The sequence below is a fragment of the Fusarium sambucinum genome, chromosome III (assembly GCF_050947815.1).
Source record: "Fusarium sambucinum isolate potato_lamoka chromosome III, whole genome shotgun sequence".
In the NCBI taxonomy this organism is placed as follows: Eukaryota; Fungi; Ascomycota; class Sordariomycetes; order Hypocreales; family Nectriaceae; genus Fusarium; species Fusarium sambucinum.
Window position 1 is genome coordinate 7,024,245 of NC_139292.1, and position 20,039 is coordinate 7,044,283.

At 47.6% G+C, this 20,039-nt stretch overlaps 10 protein-coding genes across 10 annotated transcripts; 4 read left to right on the forward strand and 6 right to left on the reverse strand.

Moving 5' to 3' along the window:
- Positions 1 to 303: 303 nt before the first annotated feature.
- FSST1_012510 (CoA-transferase family III domain-containing protein) lies at positions 304 to 1,776 on the forward strand (the record flags this gene model as incomplete). Its single annotated transcript, XM_083235744.1, has 1 exon — positions 304 to 1,776. The coding sequence occupies one exon, from the start codon at positions 304 to 306 to the stop codon at positions 1,774 to 1,776; it is 1,473 nt and encodes a 490-aa protein (XP_083082206.1).
- A 338-nt stretch (positions 1,777 to 2,114) lies between these two features.
- On the forward strand, positions 2,115 to 3,223 carry FSST1_012511 (uncharacterized protein; the record flags this gene model as incomplete). The annotated part of the gene is made up of 2 exons (XM_083235745.1): positions 2,115 to 2,183; positions 2,231 to 3,223. 2 exons carry the CDS (start codon positions 2,115 to 2,117, stop codon positions 3,221 to 3,223), a joined length of 1,062 nt encoding a protein of 353 aa, XP_083082207.1.
- A 783-nt stretch (positions 3,224 to 4,006) lies between these two features.
- On the forward strand, positions 4,007 to 5,586 carry FSST1_012512 (uncharacterized protein; the record flags this gene model as incomplete). The annotated part of the gene is made up of 2 exons (XM_083223755.1): positions 4,007 to 4,246; positions 4,300 to 5,586. 2 exons carry the CDS (start codon positions 4,007 to 4,009, stop codon positions 5,584 to 5,586), a joined length of 1,527 nt encoding a protein of 508 aa, XP_083082208.1.
- A 97-nt stretch (positions 5,587 to 5,683) lies between these two features.
- On the reverse strand, positions 5,684 to 6,460 carry FSST1_012513 (uncharacterized protein; the record flags this gene model as incomplete). The annotated part of the gene is made up of 1 exon (XM_083235746.1): positions 5,684 to 6,460. The coding sequence occupies one exon, from the start codon at positions 6,458 to 6,460 to the stop codon at positions 5,684 to 5,686; it is 777 nt and encodes a 258-aa protein (XP_083082209.1).
- A 441-nt stretch (positions 6,461 to 6,901) lies between these two features.
- FSST1_012514 (uncharacterized protein) lies at positions 6,902 to 7,436 on the reverse strand (the record flags this gene model as incomplete). Its single annotated transcript, XM_083235747.1, has 2 exons — positions 6,902 to 7,288; positions 7,338 to 7,436. The coding sequence occupies 2 exons, from the start codon at positions 7,434 to 7,436 to the stop codon at positions 6,902 to 6,904; spliced, it is 486 nt and encodes a 161-aa protein (XP_083082210.1).
- A 1,228-nt stretch (positions 7,437 to 8,664) lies between these two features.
- FSST1_012515 (uncharacterized protein) lies at positions 8,665 to 9,843 on the reverse strand (the record flags this gene model as incomplete). The annotated part of the gene is made up of 1 exon (XM_083235748.1): positions 8,665 to 9,843. One exon carries the CDS (start codon positions 9,841 to 9,843, stop codon positions 8,665 to 8,667), a length of 1,179 nt encoding a protein of 392 aa, XP_083082211.1.
- A 691-nt stretch (positions 9,844 to 10,534) lies between these two features.
- On the reverse strand, positions 10,535 to 12,492 carry FSST1_012516 (Zn(II)2Cys6 transcription factor domain-containing protein; the record flags this gene model as incomplete). The annotated part of the gene is made up of 6 exons (XM_083235749.1): positions 10,535 to 11,396; positions 11,448 to 11,587; positions 11,647 to 11,866; positions 11,914 to 11,968; positions 12,019 to 12,227; positions 12,365 to 12,492. 6 exons carry the CDS (start codon positions 12,490 to 12,492, stop codon positions 10,535 to 10,537), a joined length of 1,614 nt encoding a protein of 537 aa, XP_083082212.1.
- A 716-nt stretch (positions 12,493 to 13,208) lies between these two features.
- FSST1_012517 (general substrate transporter) lies at positions 13,209 to 14,887 on the reverse strand (the record flags this gene model as incomplete). The annotated part of the gene is made up of 2 exons (XM_083235750.1): positions 13,209 to 14,586; positions 14,646 to 14,887. 2 exons carry the CDS (start codon positions 14,885 to 14,887, stop codon positions 13,209 to 13,211), a joined length of 1,620 nt encoding a protein of 539 aa, XP_083082213.1.
- Positions 14,888 to 16,170: 1,283 nt separating this feature from the next.
- On the reverse strand, positions 16,171 to 17,274 carry FSST1_012518 (chaperonin 10-like protein; the record flags this gene model as incomplete). The annotated part of the gene is made up of 1 exon (XM_083235753.1): positions 16,171 to 17,274. One exon carries the CDS (start codon positions 17,272 to 17,274, stop codon positions 16,171 to 16,173), a length of 1,104 nt encoding a protein of 367 aa, XP_083082214.1.
- Positions 17,275 to 17,886: 612 nt separating this feature from the next.
- On the forward strand, positions 17,887 to 18,999 carry FSST1_012519 (uncharacterized protein; the record flags this gene model as incomplete). The annotated part of the gene is made up of 2 exons (XM_083235754.1): positions 17,887 to 18,162; positions 18,217 to 18,999. 2 exons carry the CDS (start codon positions 17,887 to 17,889, stop codon positions 18,997 to 18,999), a joined length of 1,059 nt encoding a protein of 352 aa, XP_083082215.1.
- Between the last annotated feature and the right edge of the window lie 1,040 nt (positions 19,000 to 20,039).

The following is a 20,039-nucleotide window of genomic DNA, read 5'->3' on the forward strand; positions in this document are numbered from 1 at the left end:
GTCCGAGGCCCGTGCGTCATGCACCAAAACAATTTGTTTCCATATGTGACGAAATAATTCCATTAATCGGTTTGTTTTTATTTATGCTATTCATTTTGTTCCAGCAAAACATCTTGGGCTGCTCGTGTTATGTTGATTCCTGGGTTGGTCGATTCATTTGAGTACCGAAATATTGCCGAGGCAGTTATTATTTTGTTAACTACCCAACGTTCATCACTCGGTATGCGGGGTTTAATACGGCTTCAACATAACCGAACTTGAACAATTTGAGGCCAATATCGTCAATCATATATTTCATCAATCATGACAGAACCTGAGGACGCCAGTGGCTCTGATGTTGTTAACCGAGAACATATGACAGCTAAGGATATTATACGCGATGTCTGGACAGGTTTAAACCTCCCTGAAGCTGCACTGTCATCTGTCAGACTCCCAGGAGCCGAAGGCCCGGCTTTACCTTCGTCATTCAAGATCGGTATTCTAGCACAAGCCTCTATTGCACTGTCTGCTTTAACAGCTGCGCAAATCCACGCCCATCGCAACAGAGTTCCCGTTCCTCAAGTTACAGCCCCTCTCAAGCACGCCGCAATCGAGTACGCATCTGAAAGACTGTATACGATTAATGATCAACCCATTCCAGCCCGGGGAACCATAGGTGGATTGCACAAGACATCAGATGGTTATGTTCGCATTCATGACTCGTTCCCCAATCATGTCGAGGGTACGCTCAAGCTATTGAGACTCCCACTTGGCGCAAACAAACAGCAGGTATCTGAGAAAACAGCTAAATGGGCAGCTATCGACTTAGAGAACTGTGCGACGGTAGAAGGCAAGACAGCTATCTACGCATTACGGTCTTATGAACAGTGGGACCAGCTTCCACAGTCTAGAGCTGTCCGCAACTTCCCCATCACCATCAAGCAATTCTCGCAATCTTCGCCCAGCTCCATACCCAGAGCCATGGAAGGTGGAAATACCAAGTGTCTCCAGGGTCTCCGTGTAGTTGAGATGAGTCGAGTTATCGCAGCACCTCTATGTGGTAAAACACTCGCAGCCCACGGCGCTGAAGTTATATGGGTCACTTCTCCCAACTTGCCAGACCTCCCTGTTCTCGATAGGGAGTTTAGTCGTGGAAAAAAGACGGTTCAACTCGACATACACAACGCGGAAGACCACAAGAAGCTCCTGGATTTAATCCGAGACTGTGATGTGTTTGTTCAAGGTTACAGGCCTAGAAGTCTGGCTTCGTACGGTTTGTCTCAGGAAGAGCTGATGAAGATCAACCCAAACATTATTGTGGCCAATATGTCAGCTTTCGGCCCTGATGGTCCCTGGTCAGGTCGTCGAGGATTTGATTCAATGGTCCAAACATGTTCGGGGATGAACGTTTCCGAAGCTGAACATGCGGGACAAGGAGAGGCTGCCCGTCCATTGCCGTGTCAAGCCCTGGATCATTCGGGCGGATATATGCTCGCAGTCGGAGTAATGGCTGCCGTCTATCATCGGGCTATCAAAGGTGGCTCGTGGAGAGTAGACGTATCGTTGGCAGGTATGATGAAATATTTGAGGAGCCTGGGGCAGTATCCTGGTTCAAGTGGCTTTGATGCTAAAGATTATAAGAGGCCAGAAGATGTCCCTGAAGAATACTTTGAAACTGGAGATACGGCATTCGGAACAATGAAGTCGATAAAGCACAGCGCGTCAATTGAAGGTGTACAGGTTGGTTGGGATCGGATGCCCAAGCCATTGGGGTCTGACAGTCCAACGTGGGGCTAGGTACAGAGATGGACTGTTTGTCATCTGGAATATCGATAGTCACCAACAAATTTCCGTTGCTTGATTGCAGTTTTCAACTACGGGCCATGCCTATTTATTTGTTCTGGTCTAACAATAGTTCTCCTGATTATTGACTGTTAGCGGGCCCATAGCCTGTCAGCCCCTGCCTTAGTGTCACCACGCGGTCTAGGCCTCTCAGCCGCAAAGCCACATAATTTCTGAAGATTAATACAAAATGGGCCTGCTGTCTTCTTGTTTCTGTCAATTCGTATTGCTTCTTGGCTAGCCGTTCATTAAAATATACTCTGGATATCCACGCTCTTTACTGTGTTTCCATCATGTTCAATCCGAAGCGGATCGTAACCACTTTGGTGGGCGTCAGCATCACGGCTGTCAATGCCGGACCTGTAAGCCCTATTCTTCTTCTGAGGCAGTTGCTTCTTCGACTTTGGAGGCATCTGTGTCAGGCTCCACGTCTCTCGTCTCCTCTGCCACTTGGACTACTACTCTTATCGATACCTCCGAAACGGGACCGGCTACCGAGTCTGCCACCTTGACTCAGAGCGAGAGTCTCTCTATGTCTTCTGGCACTATCGAAGTATCAACAACCAACCTTACTTCAATCGCCACTGAGGCTACGACCACTGCCGCTGCTGCATCAGCCACAACATCGGCTGCCGTAGACACGCCATGCGGAAACCAGATCTATCGAGGTACTGCCTCCCACCCTGGTTACATTTCTACCGATGCTGCAACGGAGGCAGACTGTTTGGACGCTTGCTTCAGCGATGAAGAATGTAACACCTGGTTCTTCCAGACAGCGGGCGTTTGTCAACTTTACCGGGAGACATTTGATGCTGTCGGCACACCCAAGAATGAGGATAGCAACCTCATTGGCTCTCGCAACTGCTCCCCTCGCAACTACGATTCATGCAATGACAACATTGGCTTTGGATACATTGCAGAGACCTCGACCGAGGAAGTATCGGGCGTCCAGCTCGAGCTTCAATGTGCACAGCTATGCATGAAGGACGGCCAATGCGAGGTTTGGCAGTACGATGGATCTACGCAGACCTGTAACAAGTTCTCCAACTACTTCGCTGATATCTTCACTCCCCAAGCAGATGCTTCCCAGGGGCAGAGAATCATGCTTGCAGGTACCCGAAGCTGCTCCTCCGACTTTTTCAAGCCACAACTCGAGCCTTGCAACAATCAGATAAACACATGGGATAACGGACCTTCTGATGGCTATAGGGTTTTTAGACAGACTACATCGGACAGTGCTTGTGCTCGGGCTTGCTCTATTGATCCGATGTGCTTAACATGGTACGTGGACAGAATTTACAGGGGAGATCCAGGCTCGGTTTGCTCACTTTCGGAGTATCCCTACTACGAAGATCATACGGATCTTGGCAGTACAGGCTCAAGAAACTGCGGAGTACCCTAGTCTCAATGCTAAATATATTGGGGATGCGGGAAGTAAACAACGTTGTGAAATGTCAAATATTGACGACACGCACTCCTTTCTTGAGGTCTTCTCATACCGAATTTCTTTCAATTGTATAATACCACGTTATACTCATATTATTAATATATATAAAGGAGCTTACAAAGTCAATACTCCGTTTTTATTGGTGGCCTTTGTCTTGTCAGTACATGATATCTGCATAGTAACGTGCTTGGAGACTACCTTGTGACAAGTCGTTACTCCGTTTTGGAAGGAATCTGATAGGAAAGTATCGATTCCTTTCCCAGCGCGTGCCGCAATTTTATCCGGAAGTTGTAGGCTTCACGGGTTGGAAAGGATTGGACTCATCCTGATAGTTGGAAAACTGCCTCGCTTCACGCGTCATGAATATGAGACGTGCAATCGTGGATTCAATTACCCACGTTTTACCAGAGCTTTCGCACCCCTTGTAACAATTGTAGGAGCGAGGAAGTGCCGACCAACAGAGGCAACCATTCTCATATCAATTGGTGCTAGTGCTTAGATGAGCTTCATGATACTACGATATCATTCGATGACTTATTTCTCGCATTCAATGTTTGCAACCCTGAGAGTGAAAGAAAAAGTGGCGCAGCGCGTAAGAATCATGCAAGTGCAAGGTATCCGTAGGACTCTTTAAAGCCCGTCGGACCCAGCACACCTTGCCCGCCTGAACCCGATCTTGACAGCATTTCCACTTCGCTTATCACTGGAATCTATGAAAGAGCACTGCAACGACAAGCCATGAACACAATAAAACGAATGTTCGGTCTTGATACCCAAGATCAGAAGCTTTACATATTCGAAGATGACGATATCTACCCAGCAACGCTGTTGGACGATACAAAGGCTCAGCGCGACATGATTCTACACTGGACGTTCCACTTCAACGATGTACTCGATGCTGAGAAATTGCGCAATTCGCTTGCGACACTCCTTGAAATTGGTGATTGGAGAAAATTAGGCGGTCGCTATCGGATTAATGTGAGTGCTATTCGACAGTCGCAATGTTCATATCTGACTTGACAATTATGAAGTTGCAGGGCAAGGCGGAGTTTCATGTTCCCAAGACGTTTACTAAAGAACGACCATCTTTTCAATACTCACAACGGGACTTCGACATGAACATTGAGGATCATCCAATAGGTCGAAAATTCCCTCAGGCAGGAGAAAATCCCAGTCTTCATCCAGGAGGGTACGAGTTCAAGGAGCTCGCTACCGCACCAGACAACCCCGTGAACGGCTGGGATCTTCTGGTAGGCGACAAACCACAAATGGCTCTCAACATTGTATCATTTCAAAACGCAACTCTTGTTACTCTAGTATTCTCCCACATGCTCATGGATGCCGGTGGTTTGCAGGCCTTGTTACAAAACTGGTCACTGGTGCTTGCAGGCCGCAAGTCTGAAGTCTCACCTGTTTTTGGTGCACGAAAGGATGTTACTCATGACATAGCCGAAGGCCGCATGGAAGATCCCTCAGAAGGTTTTGTCCAAGAGGAGTTAGAAATTGCTCCCAAGCGCATCAAAGGGTTCAAAATGTTTGTCTTTGTTGTGCGCTTCCTCTGGGAATTGCTTTGGTACGGTAAACCCGAGTCGCGTACGATATTCCTCCCCAAGACGGCCGTTTCTCGATTGCGACAGGAGGCATTGGAGGACTTGACCATTGCAGAAGTATTCAATGGAAACGAGAAGCCGTTCATCAGCGAAGGGGATGTTTTATCGGCATGGACAGCAAAAATGGTTGCCTCATCGGATCCACGTCAACTTCCAGTTTCGATCCTCAACGCAGTCAACTTACGATACAGATTTAATTCAATGAAACACGCCAAAGGCGTATACCTTCAGAACCTAGCCCTTTGCGAATTCACTTTTGTTTCCCCCACCATGGTTCGAGGTCCTCTTGGTCCCATCGCCCTAGCAAACCGCAAACATTTGACTCAACAGACGACAAAACCACAGATCCGCGCTTACTTAAAGGGTGCTATTGCGGAGAGTCAGAACGCTTTGGATGCTATTCTTTTTGGAGAATCTAATATGCTTCTGATTATCATCACAAACTGGACCAAGGCGGAATTGACGCAAGCAGCAGACTTTAGTACAGCTGTCCTTCGGGCTGGAGATGAGAGTGAGGAGAGGAAGAATGCCAAAGGCCAAATGACTCAGGTTTCTGTCGCGCCTGCCAAAGAGAGTTTTATGTCGAAGAATGTCATGATGATCAAGGGAAAGGATCATGGGGGTAATTATTGGCTTGATGGATGTTTTCTTCCAAAGGCGTGGGTCAAGTTTGAGGGGGAGATCACAAGATTGAGCGCTAGACATTGAGGGCCGTGGCCGGCATAAGCACCGCAGGAGAAATGAAGGTGGAAACAGAACTTTTTATTAATCCAATTGCGATACTCGCGCTCTATAGTGCGTTCGTCTAAGCGCTCTTAAAAATGGTGACTCCCTGAGGAACTCCTTGCTTATCCTTGACACCAAGAAACAGCTTCAGTCTGGATAAGATATCAGACACTGCGGGTAAAGTCTCCATATCCAGACCCTTCCCATCTTCACCGTCAATTTTAAACGGTCTCATCATGAGTTTGTGTTCCTCAAGCTCCTCTTTCGTGGGTTCTAGAGGCAAGATGCAAGCCACCTGTGGAGTCGCAACAGAATTGCCCAAGTACCCGGACACAACGTTCAACCAACCTGGGATGCTGGGATCGGGGAACGACATGATGATGCATCCGCCGGATTGAACCAATGGGTCGTTCTTGTCGGCATCGAGTTTTGGGATCCAAATCTCGGTCTTGACTTTTGAGAGGCCGGGCTTGTCTTGCTGAGTGAGGGACTTCCAGATGGTGTAGCCTTGAGCATCTGTCTCGGGGGTTTGAAGAGCTAGTTTGTAGCAGTTGTTGTATGTGGTGTGAGCATCTGGGTGAGCGTCCGTGTCGATTTTGGTAGGGGCACATGCTGAAACAGGGCTAACAGTTGTCAATTGTCTCTTGACTCCAGATTGTTGTGACTTGTCGATGTCGATTCTGTCAAGAGAGGTGAGTTGTCTTCGTACAGTGGCTTCGTCTCCATGGGCGATGGAGGCTGCCAGGGCCAATTGGACGCCGATGAGAAAAGTGAGAGTAGCTGCACACCAGATGTAGGGCTGCGCCTTGACAGAGGCAACAACCGATTCCACGACAAATTCCATGTATTTCTCCATCTTGAGACTCTTGAAAAGATTGTGGAAGGGATGAGGAATTAATTTTAAGTGTGGACAATACTTAAATATGTTGCTAGTTTTGCCAAGGCCATGTCAGATCTGGACTGTAGGGCGACCCACGTGTTGATTTAGATGACATGATTGGCTATAAAGCACTAAAAGTTCAATCCATATACGTAGCGACAAATGTCAATTCAACTTTGAGCTTGAACTCTGAGTCTCGTGACCACATGCCAAGTTTAGCTCAACGACGACGGTAGCGACTAACTTTGCATCAAGAGGTATCAAAAATCATGGCTGCTGACATCACAAGAGACGAATTCCTTAGGCCATCTCATCACATTGAGACTAGGTTTCTTTAGCCCTTTACTTCGTTACTCTAAACCTCATCTAACAATGCTGTCCACTGTGTAGCATCTATTGCCATGTATAAGTAACGTATCATTCTTCGTCCATAGTCTCTGTGGAGCCTGATGTCGTTTCGGGACTGTCGCTCTTGAGGGGGCCGGTACGTCCTGACCATTGGTTTTTCAGCCACTCGAAACTTACAACTTCCTCAGCCTCGTCCTTTCCCTTCTCCTCGTCCTTTCTCTTCTCTTCGGCCTCTCTCTTGTTCTCAGCTGCCTGTTCCAATTTACGTCGGGATGAGGCTATTCGAACCAGTTCTTCGCCGGGACGGAGTACGTTGTTGGGAAATTCTTCCACAATCTCGGTGATGAGGTCTCGAGCGTCGTTTTCGTCAATTTTTGACATCTTAATATCAAAGGTGCGTTGAGCACTGGCGGCATCTTTTGCGTCTCGTAGTAGGGATAGAAAGGCTGGGATGGCCTAGAACAGCAAGTTAGCGTAGTCCAAGCATCATAGAGAGTGTACATACAAGTTGCCTACGTTCCCCGATATCACAAGAATCGTCGCGCATATAGTGGGAAGGTAACAGTATTCGAGGAATCTGGGTTGATTGACTGATTTGATCCATGTTGTGATAAGTAAATCGAGATATTGATGGTCTCTGTTAAAGATTCGTGCATTCGAGAGGTGGCGATGTTGATGAAAGAATCATGTGTTAGAAAGGAGGTTCCCTTCAAATCCAGAAAGGGAGTATTTGGAGTGCTGGGTAGGTACATCCTGTAACTTGGTGACGTTGATGGCCGCTCAGGAGATGGAAGGAACCTAGAATGATGTTGAAGCCAGGCGGATCACCAAACAACAAGAACCAGAAAAGATCAGAAGAAAATATTAGTGTACTCTTCTTAAGGTAGGTTATGGTTATTACTTAGTTTTCTTAGTATATACTAACTCACATTGATCTGATATTTCCATTCACCACTCGCTCGCTGGCCTTGGAAGGACTGGTTGGATCAAGAATACATAATGTAGATTCGTCAACGTCGATCCTTCTGCAGAGCCTGGTGGCAAAAAAGAGATGCGGTTTGTGTGGATCGAACACACGACCTTCAGATATCGAATGATTGAAGTTTGACTTCAGTCTGACGCTCTCCCAACTGAGCTAAACCCGCTGACTAATTGTCAATGCGGGCTTTCAAAACCTAGCTATGTAGACAGCCGTGTTAGTGTCGAGCACCTGTTGGTCGTAATTTGACCGATAGAGACAAAAGGACGAAATGAACACATCGTTTATGCAAGTTAGGCTCTACCTTTAGTTCATTTAACTTTATAGCCTAAAGGTAACTTTCTTACTGCCCACCGCGGGAGTTCCAAGGTCGTTTCACGCCACCACTTTATAAACCCATCTCTCTAGTCTTCTTCAGTGTTTCCTCGTCTTTGAGCCGTTGGATCTCCTGACACTTTGCGCAATCCTCCTTCGCTTCTTTAAACACCTTCCGCCTCTTCAGCGCGCACTTCTTTCCAGTCGCAGCTACCCGGGGACATCCTTCTTCCTCGTTCGTTACCCTTACGGTGTTGTTGCAATTTGGGCAGGTGGTGTCTACGTTGTTTAGCCAACACATCGTGTGAGTCTGAACTGTTATTCGGTATCGTGAGCTAGGATTGGTGTTCTGTTGGTTGGAGTAGGGAATTACCAAGCCACGTCGAACTCCTTCTCTCATTTATAGACATTTGGCAGTCGTGATGCACATGCCTTCTCGTCAAATTTACTAGTTGATTCATTGTCCAAAGGTATCTTGATTAAATGTTCTATCCAGTATAACGAGTATCCAACGTGTATCAGATCTATCCAATCCTTCTTATTCAGGGTCATCTCTATCTTCTTCTCCGCCAATAACACTCAAATGTAACTGTGATTGTGACTTGATCGCCTCCAACACCACTTTAGGTATTTCCGTTTCTTCAACAAGAACAATCAACTCCTTCATTTTCCGACAGGTAATGTGAAGACTCTGGATTGCATTTGCCAGTAGGTCCGTCACTTCTTCATCGGTGCCGAGAGGGTTGAAGAACTCTAGCGTCTCTAATTCGGGCGGTAAGCCAACGGAGTGTAACCGTGGCTTTTTGGTCGACTTTCCAAAGAGTTGGTAATCCCAGTTCAGGCGCAGTGTCTTGAGGTTGACAAACTCTCTCAGAGCAAGTGCTCTCCCACTGGCCAACATGGGGAAGTCAATTGTAATAGTCTCCAATGAATGACACTGCTCTTTGAGCGCCATCATATAATCTCGAATACTGCTCGAGCTTTCATCGAGCTCTGGTTCAGGTTCTTCTCTTTGGGTAAGAACAAATTCCTTCAAGGCTTCGGGAAACATCAAAACGTCCGAAAGTGTATCATCGTTAATATCGCATTCTATCAGGTGTAGTGTCTTTAGAGCTGTGTTGTGGGGACGCTCAATTGGTTCAAAGCCCCGGTCGTCCAGCTTTGCCCTCTTGATGACAAGCGTCTCGAGGGTAGGATGTGTAAATATGTGGATATTCTCTTGTAGATCCCAGTATTGATCTTCCTCATCCTGGTAAAACAGGGTGCAGGACTGCAAACAAGCGAGATCGAACGGACCATTGAACAGGTTACCTATACTGGGTAGCAGCCCGACAGGAACAGCAATGTCAAGGGTCTTTAGATTAGACATTGTAGAAATTGTTTGAGAAATATTGTTCATGGGCTCCAGCGTGTCAGAGATGAGACGTGTTAGCTCCGACGCTGGATACGCTAGCTTGACTTCTTCAATCGCTGAGCCGCGACGAGGACGGCGGCTCAACGATTGGCTGAAGATAAGATGGAGCTCTGGCTTAAGCCATTGCACTGTATTGTACAGTACGGCATCAGCGAGAGCGTGGTAGTGCTTGTTAAGACGCGACACGCTGCAGAGGTCATGCTTGGGGAGTGTTTCAAGGATGGAGACGATGAGAAGGTCGGGGCAACGGGCGAGCAAGTCGACTGGAGCACCGGGGTGATGGATTGGGTGTATGGCTACCATCTTAGGGACGCGAAAGAGTATAGTTGGAGACTATTGTGTGAGATTTGGGGTGCTCTTTGATGGGTGAAGGTCTGAGGTGACAAGTGAAGTGGTGTGGACTTGGGCTTATTGTGGTGTGTTGATGGTCGAAGTGATTTAGCGCCTCCCCTCCAGTGGCGTAGCGGGGATGAGTGGTTTTTTTATGGGTACCGTATGGGGTAAGCGTGGTTATGTAATCATTTGGCTCTGTCAAAAAGCTTGTCTTGTTTCTGTAACAACAAAGTGGGAGCTGGTATCTGTTGAGGAGACAGGAATGCTTTTATGTATTGACAGACAAATTGATGTGAGTCAGTCGAAGAACTATGTTGAAAGTTGCGACATGTGTAAACTATGTTCAGTGAGTGAATGGTTGCCTGCAGATGTGCTAATGAAAGTTCTTATATGAGTGGAAAGAAATTTAGATTTATTTTGGGAAACCCTAATAATTTAAAGTTTTAAGTTTTGACATTCTAAAGACAGATTCAACAAGGAATACGATGCCCCGAATGTTGTTGTAGTCAGTGATACTATTCCTCTCACAGCACTGACAGTGTCAGAGTGAACAATCGTCAAAAAGAACTGCAATCAGAATAAATCACCATGAGATATCATTCCGAAAGCAATCAGAGACATATGTACCAGTGCCGATATCAAGGCTGTATTTGTTTGGACTCTATGTATTTTCTCTGTCAGAGTGAATCTTGACTTGACTTTCATACCAAATCATCTCTGCCAAAGACCCATGAACAAATGCTGACTTGGGCCACACAATACCGATTAAAACCTCTCGTGCTTCTTTCCACGTCTTGATGCCTGCAGATTCAGACCAACTATATACAAGTTTGACAAACTGTCGTCGCAGAGGGTATAGCTCCGCTGCGTGATCAGTTTCGATATGCTTTGCGAGGCTAAAGGCACCCACGAAAGCTTTCCAGAACCAAAAGTTTGATGCGATGGTAGATCCTTCTTCCAGGCATCTGTCGCTTCTCGCAAGATCCCAGCTCAGATACCCAAGGATATGAGAATGGAACTTGACTTCCAGTGGTGCATCTAGAGTCCAGAGGCCAAGAATTTGGTGGACGTAGAGATGTGAGGCGATGAAGAGCCCAGACCAAGAACCTTCCAACCCTCCAAGAGATTTCTTTTTTCGAGTCCTATCGCCTTGTCCGGGCATAGATTCGACATGAGTCTCTATAGCTGCCATTATGAGCTTGACAGCAGTATTCTCGATCAATAATATTTGCTGAACCGATCTTTCATCCTCCACTGGGTTTCTCAATTGAAATACCTCTGTTAAAGACAGGAGGCATTCAATCATTGATGAAGCATCGATATCGCGGAAACCTCTCATGGAGGACAACGGAGCAAAGAAGTAAGGAAGCATCTCCATACTTCTCAATTTTAGGTCCATGCCTCCGGCCTCGAACTTATATCGATCGTGCATTGCTGCCATGACTTCTGGGGTTGTGCCATCACCGACGTCTACTAACTCGACCCGGACACGGCTTTTGCAGATAGATATAAAGGAGTACGTGCTGTCGACTGGGTTAGCATGTTTTAGATGATGCTTGACTGGTGTTACTTACAGCATGATGTAACGTATAGAGAGTTCTGTAGTGTTGCTTGGTTCTGTTGGGTTGGTTAAGCCTAAAGGGCAATAAATATCCAGGAACTTCATCAGGCCATTGAGATGCGTTTCAGCAGCTTTGGAATGACCCAGATAGCACTAAGAAAGATTAACATGAGAATCAGATGGTATGGATCCCAACAAGGATACAGACATACCTCGGAAAAACACAGAGTAGATATCTGCCTTACACACATGGCGTATACTTTTGAGTCCGAGAGCTGAATCCATTTATTCACTGAGCGTATTGTTTCTATTTTGTGGAGTAGCAATGTCGGCTTGAAGTCACTGAATCTACTTCCGTTTATGAGGTAATGGAAGCCAGCGATGAGGAGTGTGTTACGCAGCGCGTCGGGGTGATGGATATTAGATGCCAGTCTGTACATGTTAATTTTGAAGAACCACTAGACATTCTGGTTTCTTACAAGTTCTGTCGCTTACGCTGTAATGCAATTTCATTGTTACCGCCAGCCTTGTGGACTGTAGAAGCGATTAGCATTATTTGCAAGCAATAATATCTCAATACTAACAGTAGTGAAGAAGTTCCATTGACCTTAGCGGCATGTCTATGGGACATGGAAAGCAAACATTGATAGGCTTAGGTGGAGATACTGGGGCTGGCTTGACTGCCACAACCCATGGTTGCTGTTCTCCAGGAAGATATGATTTTCGGCGCTCACGAAGAGGCATGGATGGAGCTGCGAAATGACATGATAGTCCAGACGCATCACAATTGAGGCTGTATCGGGAGAATCAGACGATGTTGTAAACAGTGGAGAAAACATGGTAAGGATTAAGTATCGCCACTTCAACATTTGAATTGAAAGCATTCCTCTTGCAGTCGGTGTAAGACGAAGAATAGGAAATCTGACTAACCAAATAGGTCGCTGCTCATCGCATCTCACACGTCGTGTCTTGCATTGGCTGCACCCCGTGCGGCTTCGAGCGTGAGATTTTCGGGTCGTCGGGCTGACGGATTGCTCTTGTTCCACTGCAATTATCATCCCGTTGGGTGTTAGCCCTCGTGCCGAGTTTCCCAGTATGTCAGAAGGATTTCCGTAGAAAAAGGAAAGGCCAGTTTTGATATATGCGTGCTTATGTGGGAAAAGAATGAGGGACGCAGGAGGGAATTTACTCCGGAAATGCCTGAGTTTCTTAAACGAGATGATGAGGGGTCCCGCCAAATCCGTCGTACTTTCAACCAATTATGTCTTGATACCTATGGCGCAGCGGCATAGGTTATTTAAAAGGCTTGGCTGGAGATAACAGTCCCGTATAGCTTGGCAGTCTCCAGGATTGACGTGTTTAGACTCTTCTGCTACCCTATATGCTAAGAGAGATAGTGTCAAGCTATCTTAGTAGGTGCGTCTGGTACAGAACTACTCATCACCCTCTTTGAGTTCATGTCTAGATATAGATACAACTTCATGGTGGTATCTAAAGACCAATCAGACAATTCTTTACGTAGCTAGGTGACGTCATTAGCCACTACGCTAACGGTAGTTTCCTCCGCTCTGTATTGCATGTGAATCCGGAGTATTACTCCTTCTAGCGCCGATGTTACCCAACACGCAGATAACTAAAGCCAAACTGTACTGTAATAACCGGAATCACATTTCTCAAAGCACATTGAAAGAGACACGTTTCTTTATAGAATTCATTAAACTTAGAACAATTCTAAGTCTTTTGCTTTTAACTAGAAATAATCCACCAAATCTATTTACTGCTCCTGGACCTTCTCGGTGGAACCAGATGTAGGGAATTGATCAACCTTGGTCTTGGCAAACTTGCGAGCAGGAACCTTGTGCTCGAAAAGAAGATCGAGCTCACCATATGTTCTATCCTTGGGCTCGGGGAGACGGAAGAAAGCCCAGATGAAGATCAAGAGACACCAACCTGCCCAGAAAAGACCAGTCTTGGCACCCCAGTTCCATGAGTTTCGGCCAAGCATGCGGGGCATGAGAGTGTTGGTGACAAGACCAGCAATGTTGCTGAAGTTGCGGGCCAAAACGATGGTCTTGGCCTTGAGACGGGTGGATGAGATCTCGGCAACGATGGTGTAGGCGATGGGTCCGATGGTCATGTCGTAAACAAAGGTATAGACGATGAGCAAGCTACCGATAGCCCAGCCGACGCTTTCGGACTTGTTGACGAATCCAAGGGCACCGACGACGATGAGAATGCAGAAGAGAGCTGCCATACCGCAGATGTAGATATCACGGCGACCGAAGCGGGACATCAAGAACCAGGAAAGAACAACACCGACGGCACCGACACAGTACTGGATGACGTTGAAATCGAGGGACTTCTCGGGGGAGAGACCGGCTTCGAGGTAGAACTGGACAGAGTAACCCATGAGAGCGCTACCACAAAGGGCCTGGGCGGTGTAAGTGATAGAGGCAACCTCTGTTCGTCGCAAATCGCTGCGCATGAAGCAGTGCCAGTAGTTGGTTCCAGCAGAGTTCTCCTTCTCCATCAAGTTGGTAGCCTTCAAAAGTTCAACCTGTGCATCAGCGTCAAAAGGAACCTCGCACTGAGTGACGAGAGCAAGAATGGATCGCTTGGCATCTTCGTAGCGCTCCTTGCGCACAAGCCACCAGGGAGACTCGGGAGCGAAAATGGTACCGAGCATGATGAATGGAGGCCAAGCCCACTGCAGAGCGAAAGGAATTCTGTATGACCAGTCTCCTCCCATGGTGCTGAAACCGCGAAGCACTCCAGCGCCGATGAGCTGACCGATGACCCAGCATAGGTTAACATAGGCAGTAAGGTATGGGCGTAGAACAACGGGAGCGACGTCGGAAGCATAGGCGAGAGTGAGAGTCTGGAAGATACCCCATGGAAGACCGAGGAGAATGTTTCCGGCAAGGAGGACTTGAAGGTTGGGCGCGAAGAAGGGGAAGAAGATGAGTCCGATCATGAGCATCTGAGAAGCCATCATAGTCTTCTTGTAACCAAAGTGATCAGAAACCCAACCGTTGATGTAAAGACCGATGATTTGACCGCACATGCCACCAACTTGGATATATGTTTGCCAATCTGCCGAGATGATGGGGTTGCCTTCCGAATCGATTTCGTTTCCGAACTTTTGCTTGAATCTGATCGCAAGTAGTTAGCATTGAGGACTCGAGTTGGAGATAAGGGAGGGACTACTTACGCATCATAACCGTAAAAGCTACCAAGAAGACTCAGATCGTAACCCTCCATGATGATAGCAGTCGAGAAGAGCAGAGAAAAGGCAATGGCCTTGGGATACAGGCGGAAACTGTCGCGCAGAGTAAGAGTGTGTTCGCGGTCGTTGGCCTCGCGCGCAGCGGGCTTCTCAACCTCGTCGAAGCCCATCTTGGAGTCAGGATCGATATGCTCAACCTGAGCAAAGTTGTCCTTGGGGGAGGACATTGTGGAATGTGATGCGATGCCCAAACAAAGATGAGGTGGAAGGGAGACAATCCTCTTGAAGTGATGGAGTGATAGGAGTCTTTGGTGAAGAGTGCTCTGGGAATGGAATCTCAAAACACAAAGAAGCTGGGGAATCTGGGGATCTTTATGCTAAACCCCAGAAACGCGAAATCTCTCCACGTTCCCAAGGTTCAAAGCTGGGGGACACGCCAGGGGCAAATGCCAAGAATAGTCTAGTCAAACAGCCATGAACGATGTCGTCGGACCGACGAGATGGGCGCAACGAGCAAGAGACTCAGAAGTCAGCTCATCCTCGCCAAGAGCTGAGTCTCATGATGGCTTCAAAGTGTAGAGAGTCAGCGTGTCGGACCGACATGATTCCCAATTTTTAACCAAACCATGAGTTTTTACCAAGCTCATGATGGATATTGCTCCACGAAATGGTCTGGTTCAGCATGAATTGGTCTTGTCGGTCCGAGATGTCGGTCCGACAAGTGCTTCTGGATGAAAGATGAACAGATCCCCGGATTTTCTCCTTCTCTCCAGACGTGCATTGACCATTGTTTCGGGACGAACTAAACCCAAAAGACTCTCATCACGAGCATTGGAAATTGTTAGGAGGTGCTGATCTGGCCTGGAACGAGTTAGTCTTGTTTTCGGGCAGGGCCGTAGAAATGTAACGCTGATGGATGGATCATCTCGATTTTAATCTGATGTGATGATGATGACAGTCTGTTTCTCTTTGCGTTTTCGCATTAACTTTGAGAGACGAGCTTCTAGAAAACCATTGGTCTTTTGCCTTCTGGTGTGCCAGACACAACCCTTTCAGAAGACTGCCAAGAATTAAGCTTAATAGCAAGTCTTTCCGTCATTGCTAGTAAACGGGAACTTAATTGCTGAATGAGAATTGATGTGGCTGATATGATGCGGGGAAATCCGTTCTGAAGAACAGCTTGTGCGGCTTAACGAAGTTGTCTGCCAAAGGTTTAGTTGACCTCGAAAACAACACGCGACCTTGTCCATCGTCAAACTAAAAATGTCAATTATATGGAGCACCAGTTGAGACTATTGCTTGTTTCGGTGGAATCTCTAACGAAAACATCTCATCGGCCCCGCCATGGCTCTTGTCGCTAACAAGCAAGGGTTCCGCTGAACGCTAGAAGAGCCGCTGACTAACAGAATGGTTGACCTCGAGACTGACACAGGAATAAATTGCATTCAATCTTAGTCTGTATGCCATGAACTAGCTAACAAATTTCTTCTCTCATTCTTCCTGCAGTCAATTACTCGCTAATCTCCACCACCAACTTTGTACAACTCACTCCTTGAGCCATCCTATCCAATGCCTTGTTGATGAACTCCAAGCCCTTTCCAACAACAGTTGGCTTAGGGCTTGGTCTCACAGACCCCTCGGTAAGTCTGTTTCTTAACCATGTACCCAACCAGTACCGGAACTCCTCCAACCTTTCCTCTTCTACCATCGATGGCATCACAAACATGACCTCTACTCCCTCCACATTCGCCGCGTCCTCTGGAAGACGAGGTGCCGAAACTACCTTCGTGGGCTTGTCACCAGGTTTGGCGAAGACTTTGAGCACATCTTGGCATTGCGATAGCTTTCCCACAGCGAGGAAGCAATGGCGAATGACCAGATTGCTGCCTTGAGCCTTGGAGACCATCGCATCCACGACTCCAGGGTCTTTGTAGTCAAAGACACAGTCCGCACCCAGAGAACGTATGTATTCAAGATTGTCTGATCCAGCCGTGGCGTAAACAGCTGCAAAAGGAGAGTCGGGATCTTGACACATTATGCGTGCTGACTGAACACCCATAGTGCCTACACTCGAAGATGCTCCCCAGATAAGTAGGACTTCATTCTTCTCGACTGGTCCATTCGATTCGACCTTTTTCTCGTCTGTCCTCGGGATGCCCATTTGATCCCAGGCACTAAGTGGTACCTGCACAGACACGGGTAACGTCGCAGCATCGTTCCATGACATGGACTCGTCGGGAATAGCTACGGCATGTTGCCACGGAACAAGACATTTCTCTTGAAAGGCTCCATAGTCTGGCGCGCAAGATCTCCATGCGGAGGCGGAGTAAGCAACGATTCGATCACCAGGCTGGAAGCAGAGGGTGCTCTTGTCGTCACCAGTCGGGACGTTGTCACCGACTTCAAGAACGACACCTGCCATGTCGAAGCCGGTAACAGTAGGGTACTCAGTGATGAAGAACCCTTGGCTGCGCATGAAAGTATCCGCCGGGTTGAACGCGACAGACTTGACAGCGACGAGGAGTTCATTTGGTCCTGGCTTTGGGGTGGGGCGAGATTCGATCTCAAAGTTTTGGCCTTTGCCTTTTAGGACGGCAGCGAGATGGGTAGACATGGTGATAAGTGTAGATGAGGGATGTGTGATTGATTCTAAGTATGTAAGAAGAGGCAGAACCTGTCCTCTTTATACCTGTAAACCATTGAGTTATCTACAGTAGAAACGTTGACCTCGATATCTGAGGTTACAAAAATGAATGATCTAACGAGTAGCTATTTGTGACACAAACTGGCCTACTAATTTTGTCTCTTTTTGCTTCCCATACTCGGCCTTTCTGATGCCCCCGGGGGTTAAGTTTTCCAAAGTCCGATTAACCAATCAAGACTTACTATATGCGTGAAATGGTTAGCACCTCGGATCGTTAGGCGAGGCGAGGTTAGCGTATCGAACAAGGGATATCATCTTCTCCACTTCCTGCAGCTTACTTACATCTCTCTACTCAATCTTCTCTCAATAAAGGCCTCAATCTTATCAAGCAACGCATCATTCAAGCATGTCATCGGATTTAACAAAACAAACCCGCCAGTCTAGACTGGTCCAGAGGTCAAGACATGGCTGCCGGAATTGTAAATTGAGGAAGGTCAAGGTCCGAACTGCCCCTGTCTAGACACATCTTCGCTCGCGACTTAATTCTATCTATAGTGTGACGAGACTAAACCCAATTGCAAAATGTGTGCTTCTTTTGGTGTTCTATGCAACTTCGGATTTAATGTCCCAGATCTACAACCAGTGACGTCCGACACTGGAAAGTCTCTAGTCCGATACAAATCTGCGCTTAGACATTCGATACCAAACCCTGTCTGGACATCTGATGAGTTCACAAAGTATCAGCTAAACTCCAAGTGTCAGGACTTTGCGACTCGATACTATGGGCGGAGTCTTCTTACACCTGATGATCCTAACATGTTGAAAGTAAACCAGGATCTCTTCAAGCTGGCCTTTACTGTAAGTCAACCCAAGTCACTGTGTACTCCCGTATTTGAGTCTGATGTTTCTCAGTACCCTTGCTTGATGCATGCCTCTCTGGCCGTGGCTCTTACCTATGATCGCTTCCTAAACACAACCTCATACTCCCGACGTAGTCTAGAAGAGTGTTACCACTGGTCCCAAAGTACAGCCCTCTTCAACGAGAAGTTGAGACAACCGCTCAAGAAAAGAGACAAAGACCCTGTCTGGGGCACCGCGGCCGCCTTGGCTGTTCTCACATTCTCATCTCCCGATGCATACAGGCCTGAAGATTCATGGCCGTTGAATCCATCTACAAGAAATGACTTGGAATGGATACAGATGATCAATGGAAAGATGTCGCTATGGCAAATGGTAGAGCCGCACCGAAAGGACAGTGTCTTCCATGTCATGGCGGCGACGTTTGATCAGATGCAATCACCCTTGCCAGAAGTCGGGATACACGGTATACCAGAACCGCTGGCCGATATTTGTCTCTTGCACGATCTATCGACGGCGGATGGCAACCCGTACTTCATCGCCGCGCATGCTGTGTCTCGTGTGCTCAATCTACCGGACAGTGAAGTCACCACGGGTCACACGCAGCTATTCACACATAGTCTTGATGGGGTGTTCAAAGCATTACTTCTTGAGAAAGACCCTGTCGCTTTGCTGCTGCTGTATCTATGGTACCGCAAGGCGGGACGGAGCATTTGGTGGATTGAGTTGAGAGCCAGAGTGGAGTGTCCGGCCATTCGAACGTATGTACAGCTGTATCACGGAGACGACGTGGTGGTGAATGCGCTACTTCAGAATGAGGAGCTGGTCATGGTATGAGGATGTTACTCGGTTCCTCTAACAATTGGTGGAACGACTACAGTTGTACGTGGAAAGACAATATCACCGATGGGTAGCATGGCGACACATCGCATGGCGAAAAGAAGGTCTAACATCTCGCACGGGACTCAGGGAACGATGGTCATAGAGTCACGGTACCATGCAGCGCATACGACTTCAAACATTAGCAGTCATATCTGACGTCGGCAGTGATTCACTGGGACTGCATCAAAGGCGGTGTCAAAGGTCTAGCCCAGCATCGCGATGGCGTGCCTTGCACTGTCTTTGGAGACGAGATGTATGGTTCGAATGGACGATCGCAGGAAACACAAGGCATTTGTCGTGAGGACCGATCGATGCGAGGAGGATGTATGGGGAGAACGACCTGTGGTGAAACGAGATGGGGAAAGCTCATTCCGGCGCAACAAAGCGCATCACAGGGGACGAATTGTCCGGTCGAGACCAGCAGATGGACGTGTTCACCAGTGGGCGTGTCAAGGATGGAGAGGGACGCAAACTGGCAGCGGTCGCCTCTCCGTCTCGGATTTACTACGACGCGTCTGGCCTGCACCGACCACGGGTCACCAGTTGTTCATGTACGTTCGTTCCCATATGGTATTGACCAATGTGCAGCGCAAGGCAGGCGATGTTTAAAGTATCGGCCGCTCGATAATGGATAGTCAAGTGCTTCGTTGGGTTCGCGTCGTGATGAGACAGTCGAGGATGATTGAACGAGGACAAGCACCATCACATGGAGTACGACTAGCTCGCAACTGAAGGGGTTGAACGCGGGCGGACGACGGGAACTCGTCGATAAGGGAAGCTTTGGGCTTTAATGTACGAGCGAAAGGCAGGATATGCGAAGGCACGCGTCGCTCGCGCGTCGGTGTCCAGGATTGGGGTAGACGACGGGCTAATGCTCAGCCGCTTGGACAGTCAAAGAAGTTGGCAGACGGTAGGCGAAGATGAATATGCTCGCGTAGTAGGTAGCATCAAACATTGCTGGTCGCGTGTTCGGCTGTGTCACGGAGACAAAGAGG